General features: G+C 41.8%; 2 protein-coding genes across 3 annotated transcripts; both read left to right on the top strand.

The window, feature by feature from the left end:
• The first annotated feature begins 169 nt into the window (after positions 1-169).
• On the top strand, positions 170-18,810 carry LOC118094159 (alpha-fetoprotein-like). Of its 2 annotated transcripts, none has more exons than XM_060281537.1 (15): positions 170-327; positions 864-921; positions 2,145-2,280; positions 3,370-3,581; positions 4,716-4,848; positions 7,042-7,139; positions 8,025-8,154; positions 8,865-9,079; positions 11,352-11,484; positions 12,387-12,484; positions 13,085-13,223; positions 14,649-14,872; positions 15,693-15,825; positions 17,556-17,612; positions 18,635-18,810. In XM_060281537.1, the coding sequence occupies exons 1-14, from the start codon at positions 243-245 to the stop codon at positions 17,601-17,603; spliced, it is 1,842 nt and encodes a 613-aa protein (XP_060137520.1). In that variant the 5' UTR covers positions 170-242; the 3' UTR covers positions 17,604-17,612; positions 18,635-18,810. The 2 variants fall into 2 exon arrangements, with proteins under 2 accessions (XP_060137520.1, XP_034990101.1); XM_035134210.2 differs by having other exon boundaries at positions 18,630-18,810.
• A 147-nt stretch (positions 18,811-18,957) lies between these two features.
• On the top strand, positions 18,958-24,247 carry LOC118094150 (olfactory receptor 14A16-like). The gene is made up of 2 exons (XM_035134201.2): positions 18,958-21,520; positions 23,016-24,247. The coding sequence occupies exons 1-2, from the start codon at positions 21,482-21,484 to the stop codon at positions 23,991-23,993; spliced, it is 1,017 nt and encodes a 338-aa protein (XP_034990092.2). The 5' UTR covers positions 18,958-21,481; the 3' UTR covers positions 23,994-24,247.
• Positions 24,248-24,385: the final 138 nt, after the last annotated feature.

Below are 24,385 nucleotides of genomic sequence, written 5' to 3'. Positions count from 1 at the left end.
CTGGGGTGGAGGAATAACTTTGGCAGACTTTGTATGACAAGATACCCCCTTGACAAATATAATGTGTAAATATTTTATTAATGTAATTATTAGCAGGGATATTTATTGTGTCCTAACCAAGTATACGACCGTGAGGTGGGTTCTCATTAACCCAACATGCATGTGATAAAGTATAAAAGCTCCTCTACCCCTTTGCTCTTTCTACCTTTCACATCATCAAAGCCCCTAAACAATTCGGAACCATGAAGTGGGTAACATTCATTTCTTTTCTTTTCTTGGCAAGCTTGGCCGAGTCAAAGCACCTACCCAGACGGTACCGGCATGCAGGTAATATGTCGTTTTATGTCATACGATGCCATAAACCAGTTTGTTTTGGTTGGTAAGATTAGCGTTGCCTTTGTGATTTTTTTTTTTTAAATGTGCGGGTTGAACCTTATTTTTAATAGTGATAGAAAAGTAAGTCAAGTGCACGATAAACACAGGGATTACTAATACATACTAAAGTCTCAACGAGTGCAGTCCCATGGTCCATAGGAGGGTGCCCAAGGTCCATAGGATCAGCAGGATTTCCCACTCTTAAGGGTGCAGAGAAAGGAAGGTGCAGCAGCCAATGTCTCCTCCCTCCAAGGAGGGGCCCACTGCTACTTCATTTCTGATACTGAAGTATTGGGCAAGGCTCATGCATCCCAGAGGCATGATGGATGCCTGCATTCTCTTTTTAACTCAATATGGCTGGAATTCTATACCCATTTACCACTGTGTAAAGTCTACCCAACTCAATAGTGTTTTGGTCTGATGATACGTGCAAATGCTTGCACTACTAGAAGCACTGAGTGAAATTTTGATTATTGTATTCTTTACAGGACATCAGGACACCATAGCGCAAGCTACCGAAGTGACAGCTGATGAGTTTCGAGGGATGTAAGTCTTTTAAGGAAATTTCTTTCCAAATGACCTGAGCAGATACAGAGGCTATGAACTACTACTAGCTTAATATTCTGGACTGTCAATAACAAAATTGTATGAAGCTATTATCAAATGAAGCTAGGCACATTGGTAAACATTATAATCCAATATTTATTTGACGAATCAGATTAATTGATTTAAAATCACTTGATAAATAAATCGGGTTGCCCTTCAATTAATTTTTCAACAATTCTAATTATTTATCAAATAGGGCCTTACTATTAAAAACAATAACCCGCAGAGGGTAAGAACTGTCTTAGAAAGGTCACTCCCCATTGTCTCTGATGACCCTAAGGACAGGCTTGGTGTCACCAGTAGGCCCCTTTGGGAAACTGCCAATACCTTACCATCTCTGTGGAGCCCACAATTGTTGGTGTCTTTCATAAGCACACCTGCATTGATCGGCTGTGTCTGAGAAGCTTCTTTTTTTAAGATTTCAGAAAATCTGTGGTGTATTATGCGGTGTCGGGGGAATTTAAAATGGCAGCTTTCCCACCATTACGACCACTTCAGCAAAGAAAGTCTTCTCAACAAGCCTAGAACAATATCTTCCTAAGGCATAACTGTTTAAAGTTATCTTAGTTTAAAGTTTAAAGTTATCACAATCATTTTTATTTAAATGCTACTGTATGCACTACTAGTCAATTAATCTGCACAAACTCATATAATGAATCTGGAGGACTTATTAAATAGTGCAATAATCCTGGCTTGACTTATTCTCCATCAATAACTGGCCAATTACATAAATACTTACATAAATAATACATTAAATAATTACATAATTACATAATTACATAAATACTGGCCAATTACATAAATAAGGTCAGCTCCTTCCTAAAGACTGTTTAATTTCTCTGTCTCATGAGGCCCCTATTTTCCCTCTAATATTTCTCGTTGTATATTTTGAAAACCAGAGCTCGGGTGCATTCCCATTCCTGGTCTGTTACAAACTGAGACCCTATCCATATAGATATGAAGTTAGGATTCCTTGCCCCAATATATATAATGGAATCTTTGCTTACATTGAATTGTATAAATGTCATTTTAATGTCCATCTACCCAGTTGTGCCATTTGGTTTTAACCACTCAAAAGAATGTGCTTGCTCTTAGAAGTCATGTAGATTATTGTTATCACAGAGGTAACATTTTTAAAAATAAATCATGTATGCATTTTCTAGTGCTTTAGTCCTGTACTCTCAAGTCCTGCAACAAGCAACATTTGAAGAGGTGTCAAAAGTAATGAACGATATTGTAGAACTTCAAAAGAAATGTGTCGCTGATGAAAAATCAGACCCAGAATGTACAAAGCCTTTGGTAAGTGTTTGGGAGCTGAATTTAGAGAACATAGAAATGAAACTGTAGAGAGAAAGCAAATATATTGGGAACTGATCTATGCAGATATGTAGCCCTCTAAAATGGGGAACTTATTAGTTTTAATAGCAGGTTACGTTTCTTGTTGGAACATATCCAGGTTTACTATCTGATATTCAGGGATCTAGTAAAATACATGTTACAGTATTTTGCTTTTAGATTATTTTTAACGTTTTATGTTTTTATTTTATGGTTTCTATCATTTTAATGTTGTCACCTGCTTTGGTAGGGGCAGTGCAGCAGACTTTGAAGGAAGGCAGGAGATGACAGATGGCCATCCAACTTCTGCTTAAAAACCCCCAAGGAGGGACAGCCTATGTTTTCAGTTTCTGTCTCCTGGCTCAAAATATCTCCCTCTCCATGTTCACTGGCAGGAACATTTTGAGTCATAGGTTATTGAAAATATTTGTAGACCCCACCACATACCAGGGCAACGTACAACAAAGTTTCCATGTACAAAATGTACAAAGTACAATAACAAGAATATGGAACAATTATAAAGATGACTAGTTCATCTTTTAAAAATTTCAGCAGAATAGACCTACCAACACAAAAATGTCTTCAAGAAATGTCTGATGATTAGCAGCAAGGATGCCTGCTAAATTTCTGCTGCAATAGTATTCCACAACATGGGATCCATGACCCTATATGTCCAACTTATACTTGGAGCTAATCAGGCTTTTGAAAACTAGAGGGCAACTCTTCCAGATGATCTCAGTGGTCAAACAGGAAAATAAGGGCTCATGCATAAAAAATAACTTTATCAAACAAAGAGTCTATCAAGAAATTTGGTATGGGTATTCCAGCGGTTTATAAACCAACTTAACTTTTCAATAGATCTGTCTGCTGACTGTCCTTTAAACCATGTGTAATATAGAAACTTAATTCTATTGACAACTGCCAGTTTAACATTTAACAGGCTTATATGGATTTCCCCCCCCCCAAAAAAATGATGTTTTGTTTATGTGGACTAAGCAAGCAGGCGACTGCAAGTGCAATCAATTGAGAGAACACTTTGCTTCCCTCAACCAGGGTACCGTTTTTGTGGATGAATTTTGCCATGAGCAAGAAATTATTGAGAAATATGGATTTTCTGACTGTTGTGCTAAAGCTGACCCAGATAGACAAGCCTGTATTCTGGCCCATAAAAATGCAACTCAAGGATTCATTCCTCCCTTTCAAAAACCATCTTCAGAGGAAGGCTGCAAAGCATTTGAAGCAGACCCACGTCAAACCCTGGGAAGGTAAGTAGAATGATTCTATGCTGTAACTTTGAAGATTTGGTTGCCCTTTGTGAGACGAATGAAACGCAGATAAGATGTACAAGTTTCTGTTTCAAATCATCTAACAGATAATTGCAAATTCTGACTGCTACTTCATGCAAGCTGTCAAAAATGAAAGATAACCTCACCTCTAGGTAGCAGTGCTCCTTCATCAGTGTCCTAGCCAGCCAGTCTGCAATTTATCCCCACCTTCTCCTGGCCAGGGTTCTAGCTTGCTGACCAGACACACTCTCATCTAGGATTTGCCATTCCAGTCTCACTCATCTCCTCCTTTTCTTTCCCAACTAACACTTGATATGCTGTGGCAGCTGAGTATGCCCAGTCCTTACCGAGCTGGTGTGTGGTGGGATATCTGGCATTGTGTGTGTGTGTGTTTAATAGGTAAAGGTAAAGGGGCCCCTGACCATCAGGTCCAGTTGTGTCCGACTCTGGGGTTGCGGCGCTCATCTCGCTCTATAGGCCGAGGGAGCCAGCGTTTGTACGTAGACAACTTCCGGGTCATGTGGCCAGCATGACAAAGCTGCTTCTGGCGAACCAGAGCAGTGCACGGAAACGCCATTTACCTTCCCGCTGGAGCGGTCCCTATTTATGTACTTGCACTTTGATGTGCTTTTGAACTGCTAGGTGGGCAGGAGCTGGGACCGAGCAACGGGAGCTCACCCCGTTGCAGGGATTTGAACCACCGACCTTCTGATCAGCAAGCCCTAGACTCTGTGGTTTAACCCACAGCGCCACCTGCAAATCTTGGTGGCATGCCCATGCTTCTCAATGGTTTTGTTTGGGCTCCATAGACATCTGAATGGATTGCTTGAGTTTGTTATTGGAGGAAGTGATGTGGAATGCTACAAATTGACAAATCTCCTGCATTGAAATCTCTTGGATTTAAGTAGCCCAATTGTGTGCACAGTTGCAGCCCGGGGCTCCATTGTGGGAATTTGAATTTATTTGTTTTTCCTTCTTCTTAGTAGTCTTGGATAAATGATTGCCCTCCCTCTGCTTTATATCATCATCTTAATTTATAAAGGTGCTCACTACCACATTTTTTCATGCAAGAAAGTGCAGTTCGTGTTATTGAAAGGCAACTTTTTATCCTAGGTATGCCTATGAAATTGCCAGAAGATACCCTTTCTCAAAGACCTCCACCATCTTTGCAGGAACTGCAAAATATAAGGCGGTACTGACAACTTGCTGCCAGGAAGCTGACAAAGACGCCTGCTTTGCAGAAAAGGTATTCCGTTATCATCCAGATAATGTAGCTGATGGTTAAGGAATTCACCTCTGCTAGGTTCTTAGGATATTTTTTCCTACCTGCTCAGACTACTGGTCAATCTAACCAAATCTTGTCTACTCCTGGGATTCACACACTAGTTGTTGTGGTTGTTTTTTCCTTCCCTGCACCAATCTGAACATTTAGACGCAGAGACCTCCACCCCTAAATAAAGACACACTTGACTCATTTTAGTTTGGTTTTTGGAAGAATTTAGGCCACAACTTTATTGAATACAGAAAGTGAGTGGTTGCATAGGCTCTGGTTTGACTCGTTCCCTGCACCCTTGCAGGTAGCGCTGGCCAAGGCACCAGCATAGGTCAGCCAAGGGTGAACACCTGGCTAGGCGAAAAGCCGGGAATAGGCTATGTTCAACCCCCCCCCCGATGCTCCCCTGGACTCAGGCATGGGCACAACCCCCTCTCAGGGGTTGACCAAACCAGTTGAGTCCCTGGATTCCTTTAACAGTGATACCCTTCACATAGGGATGGTGAAACCATTCTCCCATCCCTATCACCTGAACCAGTGCCTATCCGCAACCTTTCAAGTTGTGACAATTTGCTACGCGGCAGGCGAAACCCAAAAGGCAACAGCCAATCAGTCAAGTGGGGAAAATTCCTGCCATGCCCCTGTCCCAATGACAGAAGACACACGACAATATAGCAAGGTCAATTGCAAAATGCCCTAAAAGTAGGGAGAGGTGGGTGGGTGATCCGAATGCACGAGCCAAAAGAGGAAGCTCTGGGTCACGTGCATGGGTATATATAGGTCCTTCGATCCATTTGGTCTGCGCCCCATTGGCCAGATTGAACCCCACAGCAAGGGACCTACTAATTGGGTGTTGTGGCTGTCCAATCTTACCCATCGACAACACAGTTGGTCAGTCTCCAGGTCTCACCACAACACGTGCCCTCTTTCAGGGAGGACACGATTTTATTTCTAAATGCCAAGGATTGGAACCCAAAGCCTTCAGCCTATAAAGCAGGTGTTTTATCCCTCTCATAATTCTTCCTCAGACTTTAGCATTCCCCTGTATGGGGGGAATAACAGAACGCAAACTGTTAGAACCTATGGTACTTCCTGGTTTTTGTGAAAGCTAAGTAACTTGTAATTTACTTATTTTTAAATAAACTTATTAAAAATTCCTTTTGCAATAAAAAAAGCATTGGCCCTGATTAACTGGGACACCCTCCCTCAATATAAATGCTCCAACCTCTAAGCCAGCCCAATGCAAGTCAAAATTCTCTCTCATGCTCTCTCCCACTCTTTCCTGGCCTTCTCTTGCCATAATTGCTCCTTGGTCACTCACTGCAGGCAAAACTAAGTCTTCCAGCCCTTATACTAATACAAGCTTATACAATATTGAATGCTACGTACCAATCTGTCCAGTATAATTTGGTGCTAGAAGCAGTTGTCAATTACCATTCCTATCCAGCTATGTTAGTTGCTCATTTGGCTCCCACTAATGTCACTAGAAGGGAAGGAGATGAAAGAGATAGATAGATGATAGATAGACAGACAGACAGACTGATAGATTCTAATTGAATTAAATGAAACTTAAAAGTGTTTTAACTTGTCCAATAGTATTGCAATGGATGTTGTTGTGGCACTATTATTATTATTATTATTATTATTATTATTATTATTTTAAAAAACTTTGCATTTCCACCTATCCTAACTTTTTTGGAATGAAAAATAAAAAAATTCCTTCAGTAGCACCTTAAAGACCAACTAAGTTTTTATTTTGGTATGAGCTTTCGTGTGCATGCACACTTCGTCAGATACCCTGAAACAGAAGTAAGCAGACCCTTATGTATATTCGGGGGGGGGGGTTGATGGGAATGGGTGATGGGCTGATAGGAGTGGTAAACCTGTTGATGGCTTTAAACGACTGCTGATGACTGCAATAGGTCCTGCAGGGGGAAAGCAAGGGCTGAGGTGCCGAAGAAAGCTTAATCATGCATAATGAGATAAGAATCCGATGTCTTTGTTCATCCCAGGTGGCTCCATGGTTTTAAGCTTGGAAATTTTTTGGAATGAGTCAAACACATTTTCCTTCTGATTTCCGTTTTTGTTCTTGTCATCATCATTATTGATGTTAAAGTGTTATTATTATTATTATTATTATTATTATTATTATTATTATTATTACAGGCAACAGAAGTCTCAAAGTATCTGAGAAAAGACTTTGCTCGACAAAAGCAGATATGTTCTGTCCGCAGGAAGCTTGGAGAACTGCCCCTGCGGGCTCTGTAAGTTTAGCTGCATCGGGGGTGAGGTGGGGCAGAGTGAATTACCTACCGTGTTTCCCCTAAAATAAGACACTGTCTTATATTTATTTTCTTCAAATAAATAAGCCTATGGCTTATTTTTTTTGGGGGGGCCTTACTTTTATTAAGCTCCTGGGTTCTGTTGGCTCGGGGTGCTCGGCGCTCTCCTTCTGTACGGCGCTGCTGTGCACTTTGTTGGTGCTGTAGCAGCAGCCAGTTCCGGGTGCCTGCCTCCTCCTGCCGCGGCTGGCATTGCTGCTGCTGGGTCCTGATAGCTCGGGGCGCTCCTACTCACCCGCCTATCACTATGTCTTATTTTCGGGGTATGGCTTATATTGCGCAAATGCTTTAAAAACATTCTGCGGCTTATTTTATGACTACGTCTTATTTTAGGGGAAACATGGAACATAGATTAAGTGTTCCTGAGAAAGACAAAAACAAGACTGAAATATATCAATGCAAAGCATGTGCCAATTGCACTTGTTTCTCAGATAGCATCCTTTTGAGGTGTTCATAGTATTATAGCATTAGGAAAGAGCAATGTGGACATCAGAAAAGTTCCTGGGACATGGCACTTTATCTAGCAACAAGAAAGGAAGGAAGAATATGGGGGATTCTCAGGATGCTAAATTTTGTACCCAATGCTCGATTTTGGAGCTTTTATCTGTTTGTGTGGAGCCATTGAAAGCAACACACACAAGCACACAGCCCAGATAGGCAGCATTTCTAACAAAACACACACACACACAACCCACGTTTGATTGTAGGGCACAATATGTTTATCCTACTGATAATACTAGAATTAAATTGTAGATACCATGCATCTCTCTTGGCATAATCACAACATTTTGTATATTTTCTTTTCAGAAAAGTTGCTCAGCTCAGTCAAAAGTTTCCAAAGGCAGATCTTCCCACAGTTCTCAAGCTTTCTGAGGATATTGTACATGCCTACGCAGAATGCTGCAAGGGTGATACTCTGGAGTGCTTGCTTGATAGGGTAAGTTTTGTCAATTTCAATGTAATTGACTTCAACCCAGCAATACATTCTTGCTCAGAAAAGCCAGTTGCTTGCCATTTACTGAATTTAGAACAGAGTTGGGTCAGGCAGACATAAGGCTTATAGGACCTATTCTTTTCTGTGCTTATGTGTGCTCATTTATGCACATCATCATCATCATTATTGTATTTATTTTTATTTTGTCTTTTCCCCTGGCTGGGACTCACAGCAGCTTACTGATAAAATAGTAACAGAAAAAAGCATGTGGTGGTGGTGGGGAATCAATAATTAAAAACAACAATGAAACATTCATAAAGTTAAAACTGTACATATATCAGTCAGTTTCCCAAAGCTTGTGGGAATAGAAAAGTAGTCTTTGTCTTTATAAACTCTGCTGTGAAAGAATCGGGTGCAAGAAAATTAACTGCATTTGAATCTTTGTGTTTACTGACCAGAAGCAATAACAAGTTTCATTCCTGTGCCCATTCCGCCTTGGTACCAGTGAGGCCAATGTAAAAGTGATGAATTTATTCCAGTTGAAATAAGTTTATTTCAATTATGGTTTTGTGACTTGCATTAATATCCAGGATAACAATTGTTATATTGCACAATAATAGTGATACGACGACAGCTACTAACTTTCCAAGCCAGGTCCGCCAGATCACTGCCATAAATATTGACCAGATGCTTTTGAACCTCCTTCCTTACAGGCTGACGTGTCAAAGTACATCTGTTCACATCAAGCCACTATATCTTCTAAAGTGCACGACTGCTGTGAAAAGAGCTTGCTGGAACAAGGAGATTGCCTAGCCCATGCAGAAAATGATGACAAGCCTGCAGATCTCTCTCCCACTGTCAGAGAGTTCATTGATAACAAAGAAGTGTGCCAACACTATGCTGACAACCAGAATCTTCATAAGGCAAAGTATGCCAGGGAAATCCCACACAATCTTTCATTCACCCCTACAGGGAGTTTTGAGTTTCAGCTAAACAAACAAACAAACAAACAAACAAACAGGGTGTTGAAGTATGACTGGGGGGAAAATGAGAGACAGTTGGATATAACTATCTGAGCAAATAAATCTCCCCAAACAATGACTGGAACAAAGTTTCAGGAAGACAAGAGGGAGAAGGCATGAAAGAGAGAGTAGAGAAGGAGCAGGCTGGGGCAGGGAAGAGGAAAGCTAAGTTGCTACAGAAGCAAGTACAGAAATTATTCCTCCACTCTGTACACTCAGGGAGAGCAGTGCACAGACTAGGACTTCTGTATGATCACGGTAGTTTTCTGGGAGGGATGAGAGCTCAGATAGTATTTGCTGTTGTTGACAGCAGTAGTAGTTTTTGTAGTTGTTCTTGATATCATTATGAGTCATCTTTCCAAGGCTAATGTGGCAAAATTCAGTAGGGGAGAGGGGTCCAACAGTGACACCTGTATTTTCCCCATATAATATTCCTGGAAGCAACACAATGTGATCACTCTGCAAAATCTCCTCTGTTGTGTAAAATACTGTCCTTGATTTGGATCAGGAGTGTCTGAAACATTCTCTCTCTCTCTCTCTCTCTCTCTCTCTCTCTCTCTCTCTCTCTCTCTCTCTCTCTCTCTCTCACACACACACACACACACACACACACACCCCTCTGAATATTAATTGGGATTTTCATATCTAATGTACATGAAAGTTGAAGTATTGCTGAGATATATTTGAAGTTCTTTGACTTCAAATATATATATTTGACTTCAAATATATATATATATATATATATATATATATATATATATATATATATATATATATATATATATTTGAACCTCAGACCCGGAATCAAATGTGACCTGCACAGCCTCCATACTGCACCAGATTGGCTAGGGCAATCTGGCAAAAAGGAAGAGGAAGAGGAAGAGGAAGAGGAAGAGGAAGAGGAAGAGGAAGAAGAAGAAGAAGAAAGACTCTACACAGGCCTCACCCCTTACTAGCATCATTTCACTTCTTCCTTCAAGGACTTTTGCCTGGAAGGAATGTGTCCTTTAACTCAATAATACTTTTAGCTTGCTTATTTAATTTATATGCAGAATTCATCATGCAAAAGGCTGGACTAGATGAATCCCAAGCCGGAATTAAGATTGCCAGAAGAAATATCAACAACCTCAGATATGCAGGTGACACAACCTTGATGGCAGAAAGTAAGGAGGAATTAAAGAACCTTTTAAGGAGGGTGAAAGAGCAGAGTGCAAAATATGGTCTGAAGCTCAACATCAAAAAAACCAAGATCATGGCCACTGGTCCCATCACCTCCTGGCAAAAAGAAGGGGAAGAAATGGAGGCAGTGAGAGATTTTACTTTCTTGGGCTCCTTGATCACTGCAGATGGTGACAACAGTCACGAAATTAAAAGACGCCTGCTTCTTGGGAGAAAAGCAATGACAAACCCAGACAGCATGTTAAAAAGCAGAGACATCACCTTGCCGACAAAGGTCCGTATAGTGAAAGCTATGGTTTTCCTAGTAGTGATGTATGGAAGTGAGAGCTGGACCATAAAGAAGGCTGATCGCCAAAGAATTGATGCTTTTGAATTACGGTGCTGGAAGAGACTCTTGAGAGTTCCATGGACTGCAAGAAGATCAAACCTATCAATTCTGAAGGAAATCAGCCCTGAGTGCTCACTGGAAGGACAGATCGTGAAGCTGAGGCTCCAATACTTTGGCCACCTCATGAGAAGAGAAGACTTCCTGGAAAAAAACCCTGATGTTGGGAAAGATGGAGGGCACAAGGAGAAGGGGACAACAGAGGACGAGATGGTTGGACAGTGTTCTCGAAGCTACGAACATGAGTTTGACCAAACTGCGGGAGGCAGTGGAAGACAGGAGTGCCTGGTGTGCTCTGCTCCATGGGGTCACGAAGAGTCGGACACAACTAAACGACTAAACAACAACAACAGTTGTATAGAAATGGGTTTGTGAGTTGTGCATAGTGACTAGTTTACTGTACAAATGTACAATTCACATTTATTGCTGCAATTATTTTTGACTCTAGCCCTATACACCCCTGGCAGTGCCTCCCCTCCCTCCCACCCACTGAAGGTTGCTGAGAAGGGAATGTAGCCCTTAGGCTGAAAAGTGTTTCCTTTCAATGTTTATTTCCGTTGGTGTTGTCATCCTCATCTTCATACTTTGTTAATGGGATATTTCCTGTGTTTCAGGTTTGTGTATGAATATTCCAGGAGACACCCAGAGTTATCTCCAGAGTTGCTTGTGAGACTTGGCAAAGGCTACGGGGATTTGTTGGATAAGTGCTGCCCTCTTGAGAATACTGTGGAGTGCCTTGGCCATGGGGTGGGTTATGATTCATCTCCATACAAAGGATATTTGCTTGTTTTGTGATACCCAGAAGACAGGTTGTGAACATTTTGTAGGACAGGTAGAACTAGCGCTTACAAGGCAGGGATCTTTCCTAGGACTACCTAGGATGGAAAGGGTTGGACCTGGGAACTTTAGGATGGCAAAGATGTGCTTTTCAATCCTCAAGTTTTGGGCCTTCTTCTTCCATGTTCCCTTTTGTAGGTGGCTTGCCCCTGTTGGTTTAAGCATGCTGCTGCTAAGCAGTCTCACACAGCCTCATATTCAAAGGCCTGTGCTTGAGAATACCAAAATCCAGTGCAGATATACACCAACTCTTGCAAAGCAACCATTTGGTGTCAGGCATTGCCTATGTTCAGATAACAGAAAGAAAATTTCCTGAGGTGCATGTTTTTAAGCAAAATGATATAATTCACTCCTCTCAGAATAATGCATAGAACTAAATGTAATCATCCTGTGGATTTCACATTTCTCTGAATTGTTTGATCCTGTACCAAAAATGTACAAAAAGGAGCTTTAGAAATGTAAATGTTAAGATAAAATTTGCACTTGAAGACATATTTTGCCATAAATATGACTTTCCTTTGTCGCCTCATAATAGGCTATTGCCACCCTTTATCTCCCTCAAATGGATTCTTCTGGTGTTGCCACTTACATTGTAGGAAATGATGCTGTGAAATTTCATATTTAGCCATTTGTATGTTTTTAAAAATGCCTTTGTCAATCCTCATCTATGTTTACCTTCAAGAAAGCTCTTGTCTTCTTTTGCATCAAAGGCATGTTACAGGGCCTGTTCAAGCTTCCTCTCAAAGCTGCATCTTTTCTTATAGTTCTGTTCTTAAAAATATACATATATCAGAAATTCTCCTTTCTTTCAGGAAGAAGAGCTCAAAAAACACATTTCTGACACCGTGGAAACGATGAAGAAAAACTGTGCTCTGCATGCAACAACAGGAGACTACCTCTTCCAAAATGAGTATGTTTTTTTATTGTCATAAGATTTCCAGCTTGTGAAAAGGGGCAAGATGCTCAACAATTCAAGTGACCTCAGGATGCAAAAAAACCTTTCTGAGACAAAAGAACTTCAATGATTGCCCCCTCATCTATTGAAGAGTAAGAGTTCTAGTTGTTGCTCATATCTCTCTCAGGAATTCACCATCAGCTAAGTAATATGATGTCCTACTAGCTGTGTAACAAAAATCAGGGTAAAAACTATCTGTGTGTTTGCTTAGGTAGAAACAGAAGATGTTGTGGGGATGGGAAGAACTCTTGAAATGAAACTCCTTTTCCCATAGTCCCACCATAGTCCTTAAAAGAAGCCTCACTTGTCTTCTCCAACTTGTGGAAGACAATGAAATTTCCTCATTACTGCAAGGCATGGTTTTTTAAAAGCCAGAACTCGCTGGAACTGAGTTCCAGCACCTCTCAGGTGGGCGCCCTTGCCATTCTAAGAAAACGAAGGAGGCATTCATGGTGCGTGTCCGGCACCTCTTTTTCTAGAAAAATAGCACTGTTGCAAGCCCACCTCAGATGAGCATGGCATCCCAAATGTCCTCTGACTAAGATCTCTTTGCAGAATGCTGGTCCTCTACACCAAGAGAGCACCCGAGCTGACATTTGACGAACTGTACGAGTACACCAAGGGACTCACGAAAGCTGCTTCCAAATGCTGCAACGAAGATGAAGCCCACAAACTGCCATGTGCTGAGAAATATGTGAGCATTTTCTTCTCCATATTTGCCTCTCTGTCTGTCCTTGCCCCTTTCCTTCCCACCCACCACCCCAGAATTCCATTAAGTGTCCTGGGCCCAAACTGTTTGGGGATTTAAATGTAATGACAGTCTATTGGAATCGAGCTGAGAAGTACAGAACAGCCATGATCAGCCCAAGATACTGCAATGTCTCTGGTGAAGTACAAAATGACATCCCTCTTATTCCATTTACGAATGCCCCTCACAATGGCATCAGGCTCTTGCTGGTAACAGGATAGCATTGTCCACTGCATCTAAGGGCACAGGTTAGCTAAGAGGCCATAGAGACAGAGCTGTGCCCATTGCCTGTCCCTCATCACTTGCTTCCTAGGTATGGGCCAGCTAGAAGAGCAACAAATGCTGGAGCATCATGCTCCACACCATGAGACCCTCATGTCCAGTATACCTGAAGGAGCGTCTCCACCCCTATCGCTCCACCCCCCATCATGCTGCCCGGACACTGAGGTCCAGTACCGAGGGCCTTCTGGCGGTTCCCTCGTTGCGAGAAGGCAAGTTGCAGGGAACCAGGCAGAGGGCCTTCTTGGTGGTGGCGCCCGCCCTATGGAACGCCCTCCTATCAGATGTCAAAGAGAAAAACAGCTACCAGATTTTTAGAAGACCTCTGAAGGCAGCCCTGTTTAGGGAGGCCTTTAATGTTTAATAGATTATTTTATTTCATTTTTCTGTTGGAAGCTGTCCAGAGTGGCTGGGGTATAAATAAATAAATAAATAAATAAATAAATAAATAAATAAATAAATCTGCCCCCCCCATAAAATCCCTTCCTACATTGAGCATATTGCAAAAATCTAATCTACATGTGACATATTACTACTACTACTACTACTACTACTACTACTACTTTACTCTGCCAATCTGACTGGGTTTCCCCAGCCATTCTGGGTGGCTTACAGAACATATAAAAGCATAGTACAATGTCAAACATTTCAGGCTGGGTGTGGACTTCATGTCAATGGTGGCTATGGCCCAAGGCGACACCTTTCACAAATTTGCAAGATACACGCACAGAGCATTCGCACATGTGCAGTACAAAATTAGACACATTTGCCATGCACTGCATTACAGTGAGAATGCATATCTGATTATTAAGCTAATGACTGGGAGGGGCAATTTCTATCCCCATCATGACAAAGGACTTTTTGGAGAGGTCGAATGCCCAGCTCAGGGTCAGGATACAGATGAAAATAACTCTACCCTACAGGTACTCTTCACACATCCCCTTCCACAGAGCTAGATTATCACCCCCCCCCAAATGATATATACTTCAATTTGCTTGCCTTTTCCCCCTAAACTAAAATGCAGTCTTTCTTCATAGGGGCGTTGTTCAGCTTTTTGACCCCTTTGGTTACTGTTTTCTGAAACTCTTCCAGGTCTCCTTTGTGCTTGGAGAGATATGTCGACGACATGAAGAACATCACATCAACAAACAAGTGTGCAAATGCTGTAGTGACTCCTTAACTTTCCGTCGGGAATGTTTCAGTAGTTTAGGACCGGATCCAGAATATGTCCCTATACCATTTTCTCCCGACCTGTTCACCTTCAATGCAGATTTATGCACAGCTGATGCAGAAGTTCTGAAGCGCAAGAAGCAAAAGTAAGAAACCAGAAGCATGCAGCCCAATATTTGGCTGGTTATTTCAAATCAGTTAGTGTTTATGGACTTTAGCTTTCTTCACCACTTTAACTTCTGACCAAATGCACCTTGCTGCCTACACACTGCCACCCTCTTTGGCTTCTCAGAAAGTTCTCCTATTTGAACGCCCATTCCTTTATCCTATTGTCTTCTCAGCCCTCCTCCCTCAATATTTCCTGGGTTTTTGCCTTTCCTGCCCCTCTGTTCCCTAGGACCTTTCACCTTCCATTTCAGAGGGGAAGCATTGTCTCCTGCCTTGTAACATCATTTCCAACCCTATAATATCCCTAAAGGTACCCCTGACCGTTAGGTCCAGTCGCAGACAACTCTGGGGTTGTGGCGCTCATCTCGCTCTATAGGCCAAGGGAGACGGTGTTTGTCCACAGACAGCTTCCACGTCATGTGGCCAGCATGACGAAGCCGCTTCTGGCAAACCAGAGCAGCATACAGAAACGGTGTTTACCTATTGATCTACTTGCACTTTGACGTGCTTTCAAACTGCTAGGTGGGCAGGAGCTGGGACCGAGCAACGGGAACTCACCCCACCGCAGGGATTCAAACTGCCAACCTTCTGATCGGCAAGCCCTAGGCTCTGTGGTTTAGACCACAGCGCCACCCGTGTCCCACATAATATCCCTAGTGGTGACCTAAAGTGATCATAATGACCCATTTTTGAAGTGATGTTTTGAAGATAGGAAATGCTTGGCCTGCTTTTACTTTCTCATCACTTTTCATGAGGCTAACGATTCCATCCTCCAACTTACTCTTGTTGTCATTGCAGGCAGCTTGTCGACTTGATAAAGCACAAGCCCACAATCACCGATGAACAACTAGCGAGCCTGATTGTAGATTTCCAAGGCATGATGACACAGTGCTGCGAAGAGGCTGAGCATGATACATGTTTTGCAAAAGAGGTATTTAAAAAAAAGAAGAAGACAAGTATCCATATCATTTTTTTCTTTCACTGGCAGTGTGACAAGGCTGTGGGCATGTGGTGGAAGATGAATGTGTGGCCCTGAACTCCTAGTCAGTGATGTGTGGCAAACAGGCATTTCTGCAGCTCTCTGAGAAGACACACCTCAGAAGATGTCTTCATTAAAGGGATGCAACTAGTGGGATTGCCTGTTGGAAGCAGCACCATGAGTAGAAGGCATGGGAGACTAGATTAGAGATAATCCACGTGACTTAAATTTCCGCTGAGTATACTCAGTGCTATTTTTTTTCCAGAAAAAGAGGTGCCAGAACTCACCTTGAACACCTCCCTTATTCTTTCATAATGGCAATGGCACCCACCTGAGAGGTGCCAGAACTGAGTTCCAGTTAGAAAAAGTCCTGAGTATACTAATTCAGAATCAAGACTGTGAGTAGATGTCCTTAGGACTGCACTGAATACAAGGCAGAGAAAGGATCAAGTGCAGAAGTATCGTCCAGAATGAAAGAACAGAATACTCAAATGGGGAAAGGGGGAATACATTCTAGCTCAGATGCTTTTGTGTATGGGAAGCATGTGATGGTATACGGTTGTGTTCAACACACACACACACACACACACACACACCACCAACAACAACAACCGTTGGCTACAAAATGGTAGGTTACTATTAAACTGGGTTGCTACAGAGAAGACTGAGAGCTACCAAAGCAGTAGACAACAGGGCTGTTCATAGACAGCTCTGACCCATCCTGTGGTCCCAATCTACAACCCCTAGATCAGGCCAACCTACCCTGTGCTGCTCTGTGAACCACTTATCCCACCCTGGATCTGTTCCCACAGTAATTTAGGAGCAGAGCAGACAGTAAGGAAGGGGCAGGAGAAGCTAGGAGCTGTTGCATCTCCTTCTTTCCCCCTCCAGTTGGACTTAATCCTGTGGGGTGCTGCACCTTGTTGAGTGACTTCTCTGCACACAAGGAGGCTGCTTGAGAAGGAACAGCAAAAGTTTTGTTGCTGCTCCACGAGTGGCCTCCCTGCAAGAAAGGGAAGCCACTTGTGAAGGAGTAGCAACCTGTACTGCACAGCTGGCAAGTGGGAGGATCTGACCCTGTGGGGTGCTGCTTTGGGGGACAGGAAGAAGGAAGAGTCTGACAGGAAGGAGAGGCAGGATAGGATTGGCACCCACCCACTCCTACCTTTCCCCACAAAGACATAACTGTCTATTAGGTCACTCCTTTTCATACTTTCTCCGTCTTCCTGCCTCTGGCAGCCCCAGTTCTCTCTGGACAGTCCACATTGCAGCCATTTGGGGCCTGGGTCAACCAAGGCCCAGATTTTCCTGAATCACTTCAATGCAGTTCTGTTTGTCCAAATCTAGTAGACAAGTATTTGGCAATGAGTTTCCCAGAAACCAGGGCCTGGGTCTGAAGGTTAAGGTGTGAGCAAGAGAACAAAAAAAGATATGTTTCTTTGTTTGGATGTGGTGCTCTGGACAAATGGAGTTGTAATAGCTGTTTTTGCTGAACAATTAAAGTGAGACTGTGGGTGATGAGACAGAGTTTTAAGCTCCTTGCTTATGTAGAACTGACTCTCCATATAATTTATGAGAGGCTGTTAAACTAGCATGATTAACTATTCATCCAGTGAAAGAACTATGAGGAATACTTTCCTTAACAATGTCTGAGGGAATCGTGTGGTTTTTTTTCCTTCCAGGGTCCCAAACTGATTGAGAGGACCCGAGCTGCTTTTGGAGAAAACTAAACATCTCAGGTGAGCAGATGTGGAAGAGAGGCTTGTGTGAGGGTGTCTCAGTGATTTTGTACTGATGGAAAGCCCTAAGAAGGGATGTAATCAATAGCTACCTGGTACCTGCTGTGGATGCAGTTATGCACGGGGGTCCATGATTGCATTGAAAGTTAGTGGATTGTTCTTTGTATTTCCAGAATCATTTAGTTCTCTATTGTTTTAGCTACATGCCTGATACATAGCCGTAGCCAAACATGACATTATGGATGTTCGTGTTACATTATACGAGCACACAATCTGCATACAATATCTGTGTTCACAAATAACTGGGGCAAACCCAGTTTGTATCACTCAACAGTCTGTGCACCTGTATAGACAATAACTGAGCTACACAAAGAAGTGTACGCTCTTTCACACAAACATATGAACATTTTACATGTGTAGACACAACTGGTACATGTATACAGTTTAATGCATAATTATGCTATGGCAGAAGGCTGCATATCTGAATCATTTAGTAAGCATGCCTTCCAGATTCATGTAATACACTCCCATTGGAGATACAGAGAAATGCATCTTCTGAGATATTAAAAGATTTTATTATTTCACAGTTCTGAAAGGGAACCAAGGTTTGTAGGGTCTATTGCATCCACCACACATACATGGTTGCAAACACACATTGTTCCTACATGTTGCAGTTAACTGTTTACATTATCAAGTGGACAATCTGAACTCAAGTAACCTGCCCAGCCCCCACATTTTCAACCTGATATTCAGACTTGGAATGGTAGAAGAAGATCCCCCCCCCCAAACTCACATCTGAGTCTCCCTGGAATTTATCTTCCCTCATTATGAGTGGAACGTTCTCAAGTGGGAAGAATCAACTCCGTCTTACCGGACGATCTTTAGGTAACTAATATAATGGGACTGTGTGAATTGAGTGAGGTAGCTTTTTATTTTCTAAAATGTTCTGCAGGTTAGCCTTGGGACTTGTTCTCGCTTACTGCTGCAAACCATTTATTGGTTCTTATTTTCTTCTAGCCCAGCAATGGAAGAATCCTGGAGATAAAGTCCAAATATGCTCAAGCGCCCTCGAATGCTTGCTTCATTGTTAAATGTCCCCCTTCTAATTCAAAGGAAATGAGGATGTGATTCTTCCATAATCTTCATCTCTCATGACAGTCGTACTGTTGAGAATGAATAAAGTCTTTAAACAAATACATCCCCTTTGCAGTCCAGTGATTCATTTAATCAGAGCTAAAACAAATGTGCTGTGATTTTGTGCATGGATGCTGTATTAGTGTGGGGGAGTGGGGTGGGTGTAGGACCTTTGGGGGCACTCTGTAACTATGTGTGTATAGAGCAATTCAGCAGGCCAAATTACCTGCTTCTCACCTTCACCCACCAATTCTAGAGCTCCCACCAACATAGATGTGCCAGTTCCTTTACCATTATCTTGTCCCAGGTTCCTTAAGCATGTTTGCAGCCCGACTCCCATCTGGGATGTTCACCATGTATGGATGAATGGAAAAATATTTAGGTGTTCTTGCCCTTCCTAGCTAAGTAAGGCACACCTCTGATAGTTAAGTCTTTATTGACAAGAAAAGCATGTACAGTAGCTTCCACAGTGCTCCGGATACACACTCATACACACTTCTAGCCTCAAGGCGGATGTCCACAGGTCCAGGCCCTGTGGACTAGTTGCAGCAACAGGAAGACTCCATCCTCCACTGCCAGCCTCCAAACCCCGTCCTGATGGGTTGTGTGCCTGCAACCTGAGATTTCTCCTGCGTGGAAGCCGCTGCTTCAAGACCTTCCCGGTTCTAGGAGACAGCAGAATGGGGGAAGGTGGGGAGTCTACTGACCCATCTGTTGGCTCAACAGCCTCTTCTTCTGCTACATATGGCACACTTTCCTCCATCTCAGGCTGCCCTGACTCTCCGTCTCTCCTGGCTCCTGCCTTGCAGGTGGTGTAAAACCCCACAAATCACCTCTCCTGGTTATCTGTCCTGGTCCCTGCCTCCACCCCACACTCTTTGGAGTGCTACCAGTCCTTGACAGTAGGTCAGTTCTACTCATTGTCTCATGTCAGGTTATAGATTGAAAGGGTGGGACTGGATTGTATGCAATAAGATTTCAGGGATAATGTTCTTGTAACGCAAGAAAACCCCTCCCTTCATGAAAACAGCTAGCACTTGAAGCTGAAGGTTCTGCAAATCCATTTTTTCCTGGTCTGAACATTTTCTAAACATATAGCAATTTTATAAGTGTGGAAGCATTCAATAAAACTATCTTCTCCCTTTAGTAAGGGAAAGGAAAGCAGCCCATAATCTCTGCCTTCTGACTCAATTTTCTTATTTTCTCCATCTTGGTCGTAGCAGGATATGAGCTTCTGTTTTCACTGTTTCACATTTCTACACAATATGAAAATATCACAGACAAACTGCAGAATAATTCAAGTGTGCCAAAACATGTGAACAAAGGGCTTTTAAGCCATAAGAGCAAGAGTTGGCACCAGACACAAGCCTGTAGAGAATATTCTGCAAAATGACTCCTTTTTTTGGCTGGGTAGGAACAGGCTGGGAGGATGTTATAGCTCTACCCAAGGGCCATGCAATGCTTCCCTGCCCCTCATATGAGTAAAATAAACTTCTGCGACCATGAGCCCAGTATATCCATGAAAGCTTCCCATGCAGTTGAGATTCTGTGTGGTAGAAGACTACTCACACAAGGGCCTAAGGGCACAGAAGAGTCATATGGTCAATAGTGCATCCCACATTTGAGGTGTAAAATGGATCGGCTGGATGCTGAAAGGAATGCACATGCTAAGAAGGGCACTTGGGATCTTAAGACACATAGTTAAAAAAAAGGAACAAGATAGAGGGAACTCAGATGCTGAGATATTAAGAGATGTTATTATTTCACAGTTCTGAAAGGGAACCAAGGCTTGTAGGGTCTATGCAGGCTTGTAGGGTCTATGAAATCCCCACCATCCTTGACCACTGGTCCTGTTAGCTAGGGATGATGGGAGTTGTGGTCCCAAAGCATCTGGAGGGCCAAGTTTGGCCATGCCTGGCATTGCATCCATCACACATTTGCTTCACTATGAACAAGATTGTCAGGATTTTGGATTACTTCAAAGGCTTCCCAAATTTGTTGGATGAGGGGCGTCAATGGAAGAAAAAACAGGTGTTTTTATTTCGTATGAGCCAAATTTCCTCTTTTAATAGTCTCTATGGACATAACAAACACTCTTGTTGTAGGGATGATTCTGAAAAGCAGTTACCTCGATGGCATTTATTTACATTATTCAGTGGCAAACCCAAGACTGTTAATGGCAAAGGAACAAGAAAGAGAGAAACCCCATGTGACATTGTGATTATTGCTTGAATTTATATCATCTGGTACTCCATGGAATCTTTTTACAATGGAACCTCGGTTTATGAACACGTCGATTTACGAATTTTCGGTTTGCGAACGCCGCGGACCCATCTGGAACGGATTAATTCACTTTCCATTACTTTCAATGGGAAAGTTCGCTTCAGTTTATGAACGCTTCAGTTTATGAACAGACTTCCGGAACCAATTGTGTTCATAAACCGAGGTACCACTGTACATGTAAACAGTAAAACACATACAAACATACCACATACCCATGAGTCTTTTCTTTTGAGTTTGATTAGACTCCTGGGAGGGATGGAAATGAATATGGATAAAATTCATTGCAGCATCTCCTTTTTCTTTCTGCCGGTACAGAGAAAAGTAAGAGAGATCGCCTCTCAAACAGCTGTGGAGAGAAAAGGATATGATACATAGATGAAAAGGCGAATCACAGTGGCTACCCAGAAAGAAAACACAGATCACAATCAGGCAGGAAAAAGAAAAATGTAAACATGCATGAAAATACCCAAGATCTACCTGTAAACAGCTTGGTAAGTCAATCTCATGGGATACTTTTCAGTCTGTTTACTGGCGACCTGATTAATAAAAAGCAAATTTTATTCCAATTTTATTCCAATATTTATGGATTCTCTAGTCAAAAAGTCTGCAAAGTTTAGATATGCAGAAATGTCGCCATATCACCAAGAATGGTACCATTCCATTCAATAAAGAGAATATTCTTTCCAGTGCTTCCTTATTCCCATTGAAGAGACATTGAAGAGAATGAGTCAGTCTAAGTCCCTCTTTGTTTATGCATACTGGAAACCTGACATGGGCAAAGACATACAGGGATTGCCCCCAAAGCCTGCCACTACCCCTTCTTTGTGCATAGTTGCTGTGGGATTATTCAAATACCTTTTTTCAGTTTTGGCTGGTATAATAATAGTGGCCCTGCTTGCACTGGGATAGTTTAGCCAGAGTTGTTGAGGCAATGATACTCCAGTAATGTAATTCCCTTTTAGATCTCTCATCCCCAGCAAATTGAAAGGTGCTCAGCACAAAGTTCCCTGGATCTATTTGTCAGAAATCTGGAAGGTTTCTTACCAAGGAGCACCTCTCTCATGTAGGCTATTTTCTAACCGTTTTCCAAAAAACATTATCCTTCTGAAATTTGGCAGAAATAGTGGCTTAAGGGTCACCTTGTTCAGAACAAAATCCACTTCTGCCTAACTAACTAACTAACTAACTAACAAACAAACACACACAAAAACTAACACAAAGCTGCCCATCACAAAAGATCCTGAATCATTTTCTTGTAATTTGGGATATATATATACTATATACTATGTATACTATGTGAGATTTTCCTTGTGTCTGGTACAAAAACTACAGTTAGGACAGTATGCTGCAGTATCATTGCTAACAAGAGTGAGATTATGTGGGCACATTGCACCTTTGCTCAAATAAGTGTACCAGCTGCCAATTCCTTACTATGCCAAGTTTAAGGAGTTACTGTTAACATATAAAGCCCTAAATAGGTTGGGGTCAGTTTATCTGAAGACTTGCTTGGCCTCACACATTCAAACTCTATAGCTCCAACCTGTGGCACTTCGTAGTTGTACCAATGCCATGTGAACTTTGTTCTTAATCAGGGATGAAATATTCAGAGTAGCACCAATATTTATAACTCCTTGCTTTGAACATCAAATAGAATCTCTCTTTGGACTGTTTAAAAAGTTTCCTAAAACATTCTTTCTGTTGACAAGTTAACCCACACATGGAATTTTATGAAGTCTACTAGTTTTATTTTTTTCTTGTTTTATCTGGGGGGGTTTTCCAGGAGGGAATACAATACTCTATATCAAACACTTACATTTTTAACAGACTATGCATTTTGTTAAATAAATAAACAATAATTATTTCTTAAACAAGCAATGGTTAATTGGCGATCTAAGTCAACCTACTTGTTCCATTGGGGAGCATGCGTCAAAACATTTTTCTCCTCTTCCTCCTCCTTTCTAAAATTGTTGTGCCCTCTCTTTGCAGGTACTACACAGCCGTACAATGTTCAACCAGTCATCTAGAGTGGTGGAATTCCTTCTGCATGGATTCTCTGATACTCAGGAATTGAAGACATTTCATTTCATTACATTCTTGATCATTTATCTGATTGCTGTCACTGAAAACCTCCTCATCATCACAGTCATAATTTTCAGTCCTCAGCTTCACAAACCCATGTACTTTTTTCTAGCCAATCTGGCATCCCAAGACCTTGGCTCCATATCTGTCTCAGTTCCCAAATCCTTGGCAAATTCGCTGATGAACACCAAGACCATTTCATACAATGGATGCATCTGCCAGGTTTTCTACCTTATCTTCTTCACTGTATCTCATTTTGTCCTCCTTGGCATCATGGCATATGACCGCTACTTTGCTATCTGCAATCCTCTGCACTATGAGACTGTGATGAACAGGAAAGCATGTGTCAAAATGGCAATCAGTGCATGGATTACAGGGCTTATCTATTCCACAGTATATACTGGCAGTACATTCACAATTGAGTTCTGTTCAAATGACATTAATATGTTTTTCTGTGAAATTCCACAGCTATTCAAAATTGCTTGCTCTGACTCATATCTCATTGCATTTTGGGTTCTTTGTGTTGGTGCCTCTCTGGCCTTTATCTTCCTTGCTCTAATAGTTTATTCATACGTTAAAATCTTCAGTGCAGTTCTAAAAATTCCTTCTGCCCAGGGAAAGGGAAAAGCCTTCTCAACTTGCTTGCCACATCTTATTGTAATATCTTTATATTTGGTTAGCGGTTCATTTGTCTATCTGAAGCAAAGCTCTGTGTCACTATCATCAAGTGACACAGAGCTTTTGGATCTTGTTGCTTCTATGTTCTATTGCATGTTTCCACCAGTTATGAACCCATTAATCTATAGCATTAGGAATAAGGAATTGAAAACAGCATTATGGAAGTTGAATACAAATCTCTTCTCCCAATGCTCCCCCAATTTCTAATGGCCAGAAAATGGATTACCTTATATTTTCATTTTTTTAAAAAACCTGTAAATAATTTATAAACATTTATTATACATAAATCACTATTTGCATACCAAATGTAAACCTTTGGAGAACAAACTTTCTAACTAACAACAATTTCTGTATTTGTTTTCTTGTGTTAAAAAGTGGAAACATTTTTGTCAATTTGCTTACTTTGTACTTATTTTCTCACACTGTTTTATGTTTGTTCTGCTGCATTGTGTCAGATTCATGGTAAGTCAGAACTATGTTTTTCAGCTTGATTATATGCATCATGTGAGTTGATGGAGACAGCCCCATGAAAAGTGGTGTTTCTGGATTCACAAAGTTGCAAAGATTCTGGCAAAGGAGCTACAAACTACCCACCAAGT

Source organism: Zootoca vivipara, chromosome 13 (assembly GCF_963506605.1).
Source record: "Zootoca vivipara chromosome 13, rZooViv1.1, whole genome shotgun sequence".
In the NCBI taxonomy this organism is placed as follows: domain Eukaryota; kingdom Metazoa; phylum Chordata; class Lepidosauria; order Squamata; family Lacertidae; genus Zootoca; species Zootoca vivipara.
Note: the sequence above shows the minus strand (reverse complement) of the source record. Positions and strands in the feature narration are given on the sequence as shown.